At 43.0% G+C, this 14,146-nt stretch overlaps 2 protein-coding genes across 2 annotated transcripts in view; both read left to right on the top strand.

Moving 5' to 3' along the window:
* Positions 1 to 1,983, top strand: part of tp53i3 (tumor protein p53 inducible protein 3) — a 4,544-nt gene extending 2,561 nt beyond the window's left edge. Inside the window, exons 3-5 of the mRNA XM_037694828.1 lie at positions 1 to 148; positions 307 to 503; positions 1,786 to 1,983. The exon at positions 1 to 148 is cut by the window's left edge and continues 65 nt beyond it. Of these exons, the coding sequence (XP_037550756.1) occupies positions 1 to 148; positions 307 to 503; positions 1,786 to 1,983 (543 nt within the window). The remainder of the gene's footprint in view (positions 149 to 306; positions 504 to 1,785) is intronic.
* Positions 1,984 to 3,015: 1,032 nt separating this feature from the next.
* Positions 3,016 to 12,646, top strand: dnajc5gb (DnaJ (Hsp40) homolog, subfamily C, member 5 gamma b). Its single transcript, XM_037695431.1, has 6 exons — positions 3,016 to 3,153; positions 3,399 to 3,528; positions 8,589 to 8,802; positions 8,879 to 9,029; positions 10,763 to 10,816; positions 12,399 to 12,646. Exons 2-6 carry the CDS (start codon positions 3,416 to 3,418, stop codon positions 12,488 to 12,490), a joined length of 624 nt encoding a protein of 207 aa, XP_037551359.1. The 5' UTR covers positions 3,016 to 3,153; positions 3,399 to 3,415; the 3' UTR covers positions 12,491 to 12,646.
* Positions 12,647 to 14,146: the final 1,500 nt, after the last annotated feature.

The following is a 14,146-nucleotide window of genomic DNA, read 5'->3' as shown; positions in this document are numbered from 1 at the left end:
ATCCAGCTGGTTCGTCTGCTTGGTGCCGTGCCCATCGTCACCGCGGGGAGCCGAGAGAAGCTGGGGATGGCTGAGGCACTGGGCGCTGCAGCTGGGTTCAACTACAAGGAGGGCAGCTTTGTGCAGGGAGTCCATGACTTCACAGGAGGTGACAGACTCCATTTTATTGTCCAGTTTAGTTTAGTTTTTCTAGTAGCACTCAGTCTCTGCACTTTGTAATTGCTCGCCACTGAAATATGAACGGCAGGCTACGATGTAACTGGTGTGTCTGTTTAATTGGTATTCACACCATTTGGTATTTCACAGGCAGAGGAGCGAACGTGATCCTTGACTGCATTGGTGGGTGTAACTGGGAGACAAACGTGAGCTCCCTGGCCGTGGACGGCAGATGGGTCCTGTACGGTACCATGGGAGGCAGATGTGTGGAGGGAGACCTGCTGAGCAGACTGCTCTCCAAGAGAGGCCTCCTGCTCAGCAGCCTCCTCCGCTCCCGCAGCCTTCAGGTGAGAATCCATGCAGAGGTCTGACCGTGTTGACTCAAGTGAAGTGAAACTGTTTTGTCTTCCTCTTTCTCAGTGTTTCATATTCCAGCGTGAGACAATCACGACTTGCTAGTAAACAAACATCACTGACAGACTGCGACTATTCAGATATGCTATTTGTTCCCAGTAGCAGAGCGAACAGGGGAATTGGAAATACCCTCCAGCCATCCGTCCGTGAACATGATAACTTGAAATATAAGTGAAGTACGAGCATCCATTTTAATTTGGGGCTGCACTGAGGTCTAACAATGGTCACTTTTGAATACACACACACACACATATATATATAGATATATATATATAGATATCCTCACAGTCTAACTCCTCCTCTGTTGAACATCTTGCACCACAACATTAAAGTTTACAGTCCCTGTTCAGTTCCAGTCCAGAAAAACACTCGTCTTAAAAATTACAAACATTCACAATTCCAATCCCTCAGCAACCAAAAAGCACGATTTAATAAAATATTCCTCCATATTCTGCTTTGGCGAGCGTTCTCTTTTATGTGCTGCAGCTCAGTTTAAGAAGTGAGAACTGAAGGTTTCACTTCAACAAACGGACATCAAACATTTTAATCAGAGTTACTGTAAATAAGACAGAGTTATACAATATTTTTACATTTTATGTACTGTCATATTCATGAAAAATAAAGTGATTATGAAGTTTAGTGCAGCACTTTTATTTTACAAAAGGATGACTCGTATTAAACATGTGAGACATTTTTATTTGACAAAATCACCAGTGTTTGTTTAAAAATGATTTAGATTTATTATTTATTCATTGGAAGTTTTGTTGAGCTGAGATATTTTACTGTATTTTTGTTTATATGTCAATAAGAAATTTTAGGAAGTTTTCCCATTTAATTATAGAAATGTTATTAATCCTCCTTACAATAAGGCACTTTTTCGATGCAGTCGGTTTGGTCGTGAAGCATGAAATTTAGACAAATAAAACGAGAAAATTGGGAAAAACAGATATCGCAGGGCTCCACAATGTAATGAAAGTGCAATATACTGCTTATTATTATTGTTGCTATTTTAAATAACAGCTTGCATTTAAATTATTTTAAGAGACAAATCAACAGAAAAGGTTCAAGGCATGTTTAAGTGAAATAAATGCAACGTTTCAGAATTTAATTATTTTTCAATAATTCTTATTACCGGTACTATATTGATCAAAAATATTGTGATTGTTATTTTTTTCATAATCGAGGGGGCTCTAAATACTTTATTTTTCTCCACAGTACAAAGCCAATCTGGTGAAAGCTTTTTCCCGCAGAGTGTTGCCACATTTCTCAGAGCAGCCCCCCACCTTGAGACCAGTGATCGACAGCACCTGGAGGCTGGAGGACATCGCAGAGGCCCACAGGCACATGGAGGCCAACAGAAACATGGGCAAGATTGTTATTAACGTCCTTCCACAGACTGAGGAAACTCACTGATTGACACCTAGAGAACATGTAATATTTTTCAAATGTATCTGACCAGTATTGCTGTTGCTCAGAGATGCAGCTTCCACTAATAAAATGGTTGAAATAAGATTGGCTACATGTTTTTATTCCCATTACTCTTTTTTTTTTTATTACTAGTACTGTTGGAGATAGTGTGCAGATGACTGTCATCCTGTCCCTTCTCAGCAGTGATGACCCAGACCCTGGGCCTGTGGTCAGGAACAGCATTTTGTGTGGAGCAGAGAGCTGCTATCTAGGGCACCTGGGGGAGCACATGGTTGGGGTTAAGGGCCTTGCTCAAGGGCTCAGAGTGGGGCAAATGAGTGTGGAGCTAGGTGCTTCACCTTTCCTACCCACATTTTGATGTACAGTACAGGGAGTTGAACCGACGACCTCCCGATCACAGGCACGCCTTCTCTAGCCTCTGCACCACCACTTCGATTACTGTAATTAATTCATATTCCGTTTTGGCTCAATGTAATTCTGTTTTTTCAAATATAATTCTGTTTGTTTTTTTTTCAAATATTTTTCATCTACACCTCAGTGTCACCATATATATTAAAATAAAATGTTAATCAGCGTGGAAATAACTGCATTAACTACGTGGGCGCGCATTATTCTTTTATCCAATGTCACCAGACGGGATCTATTAACTTAGGCTCTTCGATTACTAACTACCCAACTAAACAAACTGCATGGAAGTATGAAGTAGAAGTGTGAGATAGATGTTAAGATATTTTTCTGTCAGGGTGACTTTTGACTGGGCCATAAAACAACTTCAGGATTTAAAACAGAACCTGGGGCAGGCGAACTTCACAGAATAAATCTTCTTGGTAATTTATGTGTCACTGCGTTTGTGAAACAAACATTTCAAGAATAGTTTAAAGCAGGATAAGCAGAAAGTCCTAGATTAATATCTAATCTGGGTTTTATGAGACAAACCCCAGGACATGCCATTCCATTCTGCGCCATCTTTTTTTTTCTCTTACCCAGAATGCTTTTCGAATTCAAACTTCCGGGACCTCGAGGAGGAGGAGGTGGCGGAAAGTTGTGAGACTTTCGCTTCGTGAATAAAGTTAAAAACTTGTAGTTAAAGTCATTGAGGTGGTAGCTGTCGGACTCTATGACTCGACTGGAAACAAACACATTTATCATCTGTCGGTATGTTAGCTTTATTTTTTATTTTTTACTTCTAAACTACCAAACGACGTGGGTTGACAACAAGTTTGTACCGCTAGCAAGGTTAGCGTAAAGTTAGTACAAGTAGTGAAATACTTGTTTATTTTTAGTTATACGATGCTAAGGCTTCATTTACTCTGTTTTTCTTAGCTATTTTTCTCAGCAATGGTTGTTCGAGTGTGTTGGTTTATGGCGGATTTTTAAAATGATGTTTTTTTGTGTGACAGCCGTCATACCGTGAAACATGGAGGATCCAAACAAACATCAGAGGAAAATGTCAACAGCAGGAGAGAGCTTGTACCAAGTCCTGGGCCTGGAGAAAGGAGCATCACCCGACGAGATTAAAAAGGCCTACAGGTGAGTCTTACCTGCAGGGAAGAGCGGAGAGGAACACACGTCAACCACCTGCATACCTGTTTCTGACACCATCCACAGGGTCCTGTTAGGAGTTCATCACAGCCATGTCAGGTACAGGAAGTGCCACCACTTCCTGTCAAATCGAAGGCATGACTTTCCTAGAAGGGTGCATACCACCCACTGCGTTCATACCTGAGTTTTAGAGTAAGAGCATATGTTTAGTCAAACCTCAAAAATAAGGTTATGCTTCATCTAATGCAAGTTCAGTCCTCAGAGTATGTGATGAGAATGACTCAGCTACTACCACATCAAAGTTCAGGTCTGTGTCTACAAAATGAACCCAGTTTCAAACATTTTTGTGTTGAATTTTAATTAGTGGCAGCACGGTGGCGCAACTGGTAGAGCCGCTGCCTCTCAGCGAGAAGGTCCCTGGTTCAAACCCCGGTCCAGGGGCCTTTCTGGGTGGAGTTTGCATGTTCTCTCCGTGCATGCGTGGGTTTTCTCTGGGTGCTCCGGTTTCCTCCCACAGACCAAAAGCATGCATGTTAGGCTGATTGGTAACTCTAAATTGTCCCTAGGTGAGAGAGAGAGAGTGAATGGTTGTTTGTCTCTATGTGGCCCTGTGATGGACTGGAGACCTGTCCAGGGTGTACCCCGCCCCTCGCACAGTGATTGCTGGACATGGGCACCCGGGACCCAAAATGGAATAAGCGGGTAAAGATAATGGATGGATGGATGGATGTTAATTAGTTGTGACAGCCATATGTTATAAAACTGAAAGCAGTACGGAGGCTCCACCCTTTACTCAGAAGTCTGATTGGTCTCCTGCACTGAGCAGTCTGCCGCCCCAGGTCTCAGATTTAATCTATAATGACTCAAAATACATGGAAGAGAACTTCAAAATCTGTAGAACCGAACTAACTTAAATAGAGAGAAAATTATAGCCCTCAAAGAACTGACGTAGAACAAAAAATATTATAATCAAACCGATAAAGGATACTCGGCTGTGATAATGGACAGAACATCACCTGTGGGAGGGTTACAGCTTTGACACAAATGATTATTTAAAGTTATCTAAACCTACATATATTGATATTATTCCAAATAATAACATAATAATTTATGTAATAAAAAATTAATTGATGCAAAACAGATAAAGTATTGGGCTCAACAGAACCGAGGTCTAGACTGTTAGACATGCTCCCTAAGATTCATAAGGAGCTGGAAAAATGGAGCATCCATCCATCATCTTCCTCTTGTTCCAAAGTCGGGTCTCGGGGGCAGCATCTTGAGCAGGGAGGTCCAGACATCTCTTTCCACAGCCTCTTCCAGCTCTTCTGGGAGGACCCCAAGGCATTCCTAGGTCTACCAAGAGACGTAGTCTCTCCAGCGTATCCTGGGTCTTCCCCGCGGTCTCCTCCCAGTCTGACATGCCCAAAGCACCTCCCTAGGGAGGCGTCCAGGGAGCATCCTTACCAGAGTTCATGACCACAGGTGAGGGGAGGAACGTAGACCGACCGGTAAACAGAGCTTTGCTTTACAGCTCAGCTCCCTCTTCATCACAACGGACCGGCACAGAGGTCACAATACTGCAGACGCTGCACCAATCCATCTGTCAATCTCACACTCCATTCTTCTCTGACTCGTGAACAAAACCCCAAGATCCTTGAACTCCTCCACTTGAGGCAGGACCTCGACCTGAAGAGAACAATCCACCTTTTTCCGACTGAGGATCATGGCCTCAGATTTGGAGGAGCTGATTCTCATCTCAAAAATGGAGCAAACCAAACAAAATTCCTCCTGGAAGAGTTATAGTATCAGTGTAGCAGTGAAACATTGTACAGCTGAAGATGTAGATTATTATTTAATCCATTATCAAACACAACAGTTATATTAAAAATTCATGATTTTATTAATAAAATAAAAACTAGACTTACCTGAAACTGCTCTTCTATTCACCATGCACTGTGTGTATAAAGTCTTTATATACAAATACTGATACCAAAGATGGCATTAAAGCAGTAAGATACATGTTCAACAAACAGAAGGAGACCTGATGAGGAGCTGCTCCAGTTGCTGAAGATGAATCTGACCAAGAATGACTTTGACTTCAATGGGGGAAATCTTTTTACAAATTAAAGACGCAGCCATGAGAAAGAGGTTGCCCCTGCTTATGCAAATTTATTTATGGCTGAATGTGAAATGTCAGCGTTAGAAAAGTGTCAAAAGAAACTTCCACATTACTACAGGTACTTGGTGATATGTGGGGAGTCTAGACCTACTCAGAGAGAGACTTTGAAGACTTCTTGGACCCACTGAACACACAATTCATCTATAAAACTTAAAGCCACTAAAAACTGCACACTTGATTTCTTGGACACAACTACTTATAAAGGCCCACAGTTCAAAACATGCCACAGGCTGGATGTTAAAGTCTTCTTTAAGAAAACGGACACATGCGCTTTATTACATAAAACCAGCCACCACCCAAAACACACGCATGCTGGTTTAATGAAGTCGCTGCTGTTGAGATTTCACAGAATCTGCCCTCAGCTGTAACCAAGGTGCTGTTTGCAACTTTGTCCACAAGAGGGCACTCAAGGTCCTTCCTGAGAAAAAGTTAGAAAACATCCTTCAGACCAGACCTGCGCTTGTGGTTCAGATGCCACGTTCATGACAACTTATTCTCCCTCTGCAGTTCAATTAGTCAATAGATGTAAAAGAAAACTGAGGAATTTAAAGAAGAAAGCAAAATTCTAATAAATCACAAAATTATCTCGGCATACAGAAGAAGTAAAAACTCAAAAGACCACTTAGTTCATGCTAAACTAAAACCACAAACTGCCCCAAGACCAGAGGTCACCATGAATTTTTCCAACACAAAAAATGGGTGCAAAACAAATTTAAGCAAAAGGTGTTTGTAATTTAACGTACATCCAAAAAAAAACAACTATCTGATCTGTGGCTTTAATAAACTACTTGAATAATCTACACATCGATTCCTAGGACATCTATCAAGCTTTTTTTTTATTTCACGTCGAGTATTCGTGGTGGCGTCATTATGTCGCCGTTACGTCATCGCGTCACGTGATCCGCACCGGGCGCGGGTTACAAAATGGATTCCTCCCAGCAGACGGATGGAGCAGAGCAGGTCCAGTCTTGACAAACAGGTGGAAATGCATCAATAGTCTGTAAATATTTCACTAAAGATGAATCTTCTGGTTCAACTACAGAAAACGAATCAACTTCCTGACTGTTTGGAGCTCGTTGTGAACCGGTGTTACACCATATTCTGTGTCCACCGTATATTGTGACCGTAGGGGGCAGTGTTGCATGCACTGTTGCAGGTCACAGAATATGGTGCAACACCCGGGTCCAGTGGACCGAACCAGAACCAGCTACCTCTGACCTTGTTTCAAAAAGCAAAAAATATTAATCTCTAAAACTAAACTTAATGCGCAGCACAGCTGGCGGTGGTGCGGGCGGGGGGGTCGACCCCCCCCCCCCCCCCCCCACACACACACACACTGTTTTTAGTTTAGTTTTTGACGTGCTGCACGTTTCTTTCACTTTTGCAGCTTAATAATAAAAACTAATAGTTTAGTTTTTCCTGTGACTTATTTACAGTTTGATAAATGGTAGGAGCATAATATACGCTCCCAATGCTTTGTTGGTCTTTTTTGTAAATAATGACCTTTTTTTGCGGTTTTATTTATTTATTTATGTATGATGATGTCATCAAGTACTCGAGTTCTACTCGAGTTTTATTATGTTAATGTCGAGTTTAATAATTATGTAGTCGTTCAAGCCCTAATCTGCTCACACGTGAGCTCTGTGGCTCACAGTATGTGGGTGAGACGGCATCGCCACGTTGACCAGATTCAGACAACATAGATGCAACATTCTGAGAAAGAGACGCACACTCTTCTGGTTCAACGTTTTAACTGCACGGCAGTAACGGTCTCAGTACTGCAGCAGATCCCACGTGGTCTGTGGCTCAGAGAAAGATCTGAGAGGGTCTGAATTAACGACTTGGACACCAGCACACCAGAGGGCTGAATGAAATGAGTGACGTATTGCTGAAGTGGTTTTGATTGTCTGTTTTTCCAGTCGCATCATATGATGCACACACTCCTTGAGTCACTCTTGAATTGGGTCGTACTGGGAGGCCTGGGTGGGGTGTTAGAGGTACGTGTATGGGGGACCAACGCAGTGATGGACAGTACGTGCAACTTTTCTAATCCTACCAACTTGAATGTATCAAAAACGTTAAGGTTTACTTTGTTTCCCTGTTCAGTTCCAGTCCAGAAAAACACTCATGTTGAAAACTACAAACATCCATCCATCATCTTTACCTGCTTCTTCCTTGTCGGGTTGCAGAGTCACTGGTTTCCATGTCCAGCAGTCACTGTGCGAGAGGCGGGGGACACCCTGGACAGGTCTCCAGTCCATCACTGGGACACATAGAGACAAACAACCATTCACTCTCTCTCTCTCACCTCGAGTCAATTTAGAGTTACCAGTTAGTCTAACTTGCATGTTTCTGGTCTGTGGGAGGAAACTGGAGTTCCTGGAGAAAACCCACGCAGCACGGAGAGAACATGTAAACTCCACATCGAAAGGCCCCTGGACCGGCCGGGATTTGAACTGAGGCGACCTGCTTGCTGAGAGGCGGCAGCTCTACCAGCTGAGCCACCGTGTTGCCCAACTACAAACATTCACTATTCAACTCCTTCAGCGACGGGGGCATGGGTGCACCGTGCACTGCTTGTTTATTTGAGCATAGACGGGACATTAAACATCAAGTTCACAGACCGGAGCAAAAACTTTCACTCTCGCCTCTTTTGGTGTTCAATAAAAATGTGAAACAGAACTTTAGCAAGAAAATGTGAAAACTTCAGAGACGAGTCGAACACTCCTCACTTCTTCATGGCTGATGATAATTTTTTCCAGCCTGGTAAAAATGTGTCTTACTGTTTCTGAAATCCTGGTGAAGTATAAAATACTTGATGGTAATAAAATATCTGAATGGCTAAAATACATCTCTTATTTTTCTCCAGGAAACTGGCACTGAGGCATCACCCCGATAAGAACCCAGACAACCCTGAAGCTGCTGAGAAATTTAAGGAGATCAACAATGCCAACTCCATCCTCAGCGATGAGAACAAGCGTAAGATCTACGACGAGTACGGGTCTCTGGGCCTGTACGCCGCCGAGCAGTTTGGTGATGAAGGCGCCAAATATTATTTCCTCATGTCCAAGTGCTGGTTCAAGGTATGACGTGAAACTCCAACAGATCTTCTTCGATGTCCAACGTGTCATAAATGCTGTTGACATTTGTCTCCTTCAGGCCCTGTTTGTGTTCTGCACCATAATCACCTGCTGCTGCTGTTGCTGCTGCTGCTGCGGCTGCTGTGGGAGGTGCAGATCTGCGTCGGACGAGGACAACTTTGTCTACATGGACCCTGAGGATCTGGAGGAGACGGAAGAACAGGAAGCAGGTGAGGAGCTTTGTTGTTTTTTGACTCGTGGAAACGTTGGTCGTTGAGTGGAGTTCGTTGCAGCAGCTTTGTTTGGTGATGTGTAAGTGTGGAGCAGCATGGTTCTTGTTTTAGATAAATCGAGAGTGCACGGTGGAGAAGATAAAGTGTCACTGCAGCAAATGATAACCGAGCGAGAATGAGGGTTTGAGTAATTTAAGCCTCCAGCTACGGCACCTGAACTCACAGGTTGAGCTGCTCAGGAGGAAGCTGCTTTAGCTAACCGTGATACATTTAAAACCAGTTTATGAATGACTGTAAACCAGGGCAATTCCACTAAACTGCTCAGGGGCCGGACATCCAGCAGTTACTGTCCAAGTAACTGCTTGTTTTTGTTGGTTTCTACATTTTTGGTGTCCTGTTATGTAATCTGTTGCTATGTGCTTGTTCTGTTTGTCCCTGTACAGCACTTTGGTGTGCTTTGTCACTGTTTAAAGTGCTATATAAATAAATTGGTATGGTATGGTATGGTAAGTAAGTTTGTTTTATGGTTTAAAATCTAGTTTTATTTAAATATGAACCCATGGGTGGGCTGAACTGAGCTCACCCGTGGTCCTGATTCGGCCCCCGGGCCGCCAGTTGAATAGACCTGCTACAAACGGTCTGGAACAGCTGATGGTTATGAAAGCTGCCGTGGGGCGTCCCAGTTCTCTTCACCTCCACGTGTTGATCTGAGGAAGAACTCTGAAACTGTCACTTATTTAGAGAAATGAGTTGGATTGCACTCGATCCGTGTGTATTACAGCGTGTTCAGCTTTAGACTTTAATGGAACATTTAATGACAGATCACACCTGTTGAGGGAAAATTAAATTAGTTAAAGTGGAAACTCTTTCTTTTAAAAAATGCAAACAAATGGATTCCAACAGCTGACGGCTGACATTCTTTGAATCACCCAGCCCTGGTGGTACACTTTATCGTCCCCTGTTGCTGAGCAAAAAGTGGGAGTTGTAAACGCCGTCTGTTCGTGTGCCCCTGGATGTTGTGATCGTGATAACTTGAAAATAAGTGAGGTACTTACCGGGACTTCCATTTTGGTGTGTGGCTGCATCCAGGCATAAAAAAGTTGCTTTACAAAATTGGGTTGCCACGTCACAATCCAAGTTGTTTTTATATCGCAATATTCCTCATTCCATTGGGGTGACCCATGGGGTGGCCAGAGATTAATCTATGGGGGCCAAAGCCACCATTGGCCACCCCCCATTGCACCTGGTGGGGGATCAAACTGCTCCCTCCACCCACTGGGATCCAAACCTCTGTTCTACACAGTATAGCTCCTACACACTTGAATATCTTGACGTAAAACGTTCATGTTTTCTTACGTTTCCTGTTCAGTTCCGTTCCAGAAAAACACTCGTCTTGAAAAGTAAAAACAGTCACTGTTCAACTCCCTCAGCGACGGGGGACACCAGCTTGTTGTTCATTACTTTTCTTATTCATGTGCAATGAATTTGTAGCTGGAGCTGCAGCTTTTCGTAGCATAACGGTTTAGAAACACTTCGCTGTGCCACTTGTACCAAGCTGCTCCTGGCCAATAAGTAATTTAACACAATATTCTTCTACTGATATAACTACGTAGTGTGCATGTTGTGAACCTAAAACTTGTGTTCCTGTCAAGGTTAACAATAAATAAATAAATAAAATTGACTTTTTGATAAGATGGTGATATTTCTTAATGTAAAATTCTGTTTTGCAGCAGGAGATCGTGTGCCAGTAATAGTTTTACAGCCGGGTCCTACGGAAACATCAGGTAAATGTTTTTCCTCTCCCACTGCTGATTTGTGCTGCTTGCCTCACCGGGCTCAGCTTAAAGAGGCATTTCTTTCTAATCTACTCTCTAATATTATCTCGATGTAGCAACACTTTAACAAAAGGAGGACGGGATTAGAATTTTAATTTCTGAGACAATCAGACGTTTGAGACTTGGACGGAGGTCCACCTTCCAGAAAGACAATGACCATAAACGCACTGCTGAAGTAACGCTCCAGTGGTTTAAGGAGAACTAATTATAGGTCTTGGAGTGGTCCAGTCAAAGGTCAGACTTCTGTCCAACTGAAAATCTGGTTTGATTTAACTCTGAATGTTAGAAAACGTCTTCTATCTGTGACTTTCCTTCCCTCCATGGATCACGGTGACATTATCTACAAGAACGCTCCTACAAGAACCCTGCAGATGTTGGATGCTGCAGATGTTGGATGCTGCAGATGTTGGATGCTGTCTATCATGGTGCACTAAGATTCATAACTGGCTGTGATTATCATACCCACCACTGCACCCAGTATTCACTGGTTAACTGGACATCATTAACTTCACGCAGACTCTCTCACTGGTACATTTTCATCTTTAAATCACTTCTTGGTCTGCTGCCTTCATACATCTCCTACATGTCTCTGCGTGAGTGCAGCTACAGCGTGCGCTCTCAGGACATCATTACCTGCAGTGTTCCCTCAGTGAGGACTGAACTAGACAAAAGGACCTTCTCCTACTTCGCTCCTGTTTCCTGGAATATCTTGTAAAAAGATTTGAAGCTCTCGACCTTTGACCTCTCTAAGTGGCTTTAAGAAACTAAGACCATGTCCTCTGTCTTAGAAACCTTTAACTTTAAAAAGCCACCCAATACACATGCACTAGCTTAAAAAGGTACAGACCAAGAGCTCTGCTCTTCTCGTGCACCCCCCCCCCCCCCCCCCCCGCTTGACAACTGCTGGCACTAATATAGCGCTAAGCTAACGCACAGCACAGACATGTCTCCCTGTCGTCGACAAAAATCACCGAAGGGTTGAACTCTCTAAGGAAGGACTCGGCTTCTGATTTTCCGTGTAACAATTCACAACAGTTGTTCACTGTAGGTGCTTCAAGTATTTTATTGGTTTCACTCATTACGTGTCTAAACAAATGATCAGGTTTGTTTCTATACGCCAGTGGAAAGGCGGGTTGTGTTGGACGTACGTATGGAAACTTCTCTTGTCCCGCCCATAACGTCTGGAAGATGTTTCATCATTAGATGGACCGTCACTTTTCATCACCCCAGCTTCAAGGTCACAAATCAAGGTCAAATGTTAAACAAGGTCTTTGCTTGTCAGGGCCATTGCTATAGTTTACTGTATAATAGTTTTTTCTATGCGTTTGTTTGTTTGTTGCGTTTCTCAAAACGTACCAACTTTTCTGTGGTTTGTACTTTTGACTTTTTTGCGATTGAAAATGTAAAAGTCTCTTGGGTACAAATCACTGCAGAGGCATTAATAAGAGGAACTTTAGTTTACTCACAGACTGGAATATGTTTTATTTTGAACTGACTCGGGTTAATTCATGTTCTTGTTGTTGTCGTGCAGCTGAAAATGCACCGGTTCTGGTTCAGCCTCGTGCAGCCAACGGCACCTCCGGCCCTGGAGAGACGTCTGACGCTGCGTCAGCTGTCGAGTGAACAGACGGATCCATCAACAAGTCTGTGACCGGACCACATCCCAGTCTGGACTTCAGAACAGGGCAGGTCTTCACCAGCAGCTCAACAATTAGTTTCAAACAAACAAACAAATCGTAACGAAGTGAAAACATTCCAATCAGATCTTCTGTGTTTACATGAATCCAGTCTGGACTGGGACTGCCACGTTGTATTTGTTTTATTTAAATCAGTGCTTCTTCTCTGTTCCAGTGTCGTTAGTGGGATTTTTAGGCTTTTGTACGTTTTGCGAGGTCTGTGTGCTGCGGAGTCGAAGCCACGCGGATCAAAGCCACGGATCTTTTGAATCAACGCTTCTCTTGTGCACTTTAAACTCGCGTTAAGATTCAGAACCAAACAGTTGCTCTGAGACCGTTTTGGGCCACGACGTGTAAACGATCGAATCAGTTACTTCAGGTTTCTCAGATTGTTTTGATGCCAAACCTCATTTTTGCAGCTCATGGTCATTTACTGTGGAATTAAAACAAAACTATACGTTTAGGATAACGTTTGATCATGTCGGGATGTAATCCTGTTTGTTACGGCACATGTTCCTGTCAGGTAGTAGTACATGTGATTTTGATGCAAATATATTTTAAAGAAGAAATATTTTTTAAATCTTTGTGCTCATATTAGTCTTTTCCACCTTTACATGGGATGGGGTTGTAGATTTTCATGTTGACTTCATGTAAAATGGGTTTGATTGCAGTCGAACCAAGTCTTTAAAAGCATCCCATGGATTTACAAATGACCCAGTGTTTCTGTATTTATTAAGCTGCTTTTAATCGAACCCAACTACAGAATGTGGCACCAGATGTTTGAGGCCTTCCTTCGTTTAGTTGGACTTGAGACAGGACTGGACTCTCGTGGAAAATTAATGCTTCAAACGTTGTCGTTGACAGGAGACTTTGTTTCACCTCCGATGGATAATTGGATAAAACGACAAACACGGGTTCTAACGAGCGTGAATGTTTGTAGTTTTGGAGACGAGTTCTTCTGTAGTGGTACGTACATGGTGGCGACTCAATTTTTAATATCGGCCTCATGCCTGGATGAAACCACCATAAAATGGAAGCTGGCACATTGCTTATGTTTCAAGTGATGCTCACAAGTTGTGCATAATATAAGGTGGCAGCCATCTTTGATTTTGACCTGGCAACCCAAAGGAACCTTTCTTACACCTCGATGCAGCCACACTAAAATCAAAATTGATGCTTGCACTTATTTTCAAGGAATCGTGCTCGGACAGAAGGTATTTGTAAGTCGTTGTCTTTGCTCCGCGACGGGTCAGTCGGAGGGAAGAACAGGATGGACGAACTTCACGGAGGCTTCTTGTAATGTTTAGTCTTGAAACTCCCAGTTGGTGATCTTCAGGAGTTAAAGATGAGCGTCGAGCCGACAAGGCGGTGCTGCGTTCACTGAACACCAGCACGTCTCGCAGGAAGTTGCTCGTTCCTCCGGTCCTGTTCATGTTTGGACTCAAAGCGCTGGTCGGTCGTCGCCTCGCTCCATTTAAAGATGAATCAGTTTCCAGCGAACGGGATCTGAAGCAGCCATCTTGTTTCTTTGAGTTATTTAGTAAATTCATGTGTGTTTTTGATCAGGGCTTTTCTGAATGTAAAGTAGTTAAATTATATTTCT

The sequence above is a fragment of the Nematolebias whitei genome, chromosome 21, assembly GCF_014905685.2.
Source record: "Nematolebias whitei isolate Nwh7 chromosome 21, NemWhi1, whole genome shotgun sequence".
In the NCBI taxonomy this organism is placed as follows: domain Eukaryota; kingdom Metazoa; phylum Chordata; class Actinopteri; order Cyprinodontiformes; family Rivulidae; genus Nematolebias; species Nematolebias whitei.
This window is presented reverse-complemented; position numbering and strand designations above follow the sequence as displayed.

What these genes read in the sequence shown, in the direction of transcription:
- dnajc5gb (XM_037695431.1), top strand. Translation starts at nt 3,416, where the DNA reads ATGGAGGATCCAAACAAACATCAGAGGAAAATGTCAACAGCAGGAGAG. An exon ending in GAGATTAAAAAGGCCTACAG is followed by an intron (nt 3,529 to 8,588) that starts GTGAGTCTTACC and finishes ATTTTTCTCCAG; the next exon opens with GAAACTGGCACTGAGGCATC. An exon ending in TGTCCAAGTGCTGGTTCAAG is followed by an intron (nt 8,803 to 8,878) that starts GTATGACGTGAA and finishes TGTCTCCTTCAG; the next exon opens with GCCCTGTTTGTGTTCTGCAC.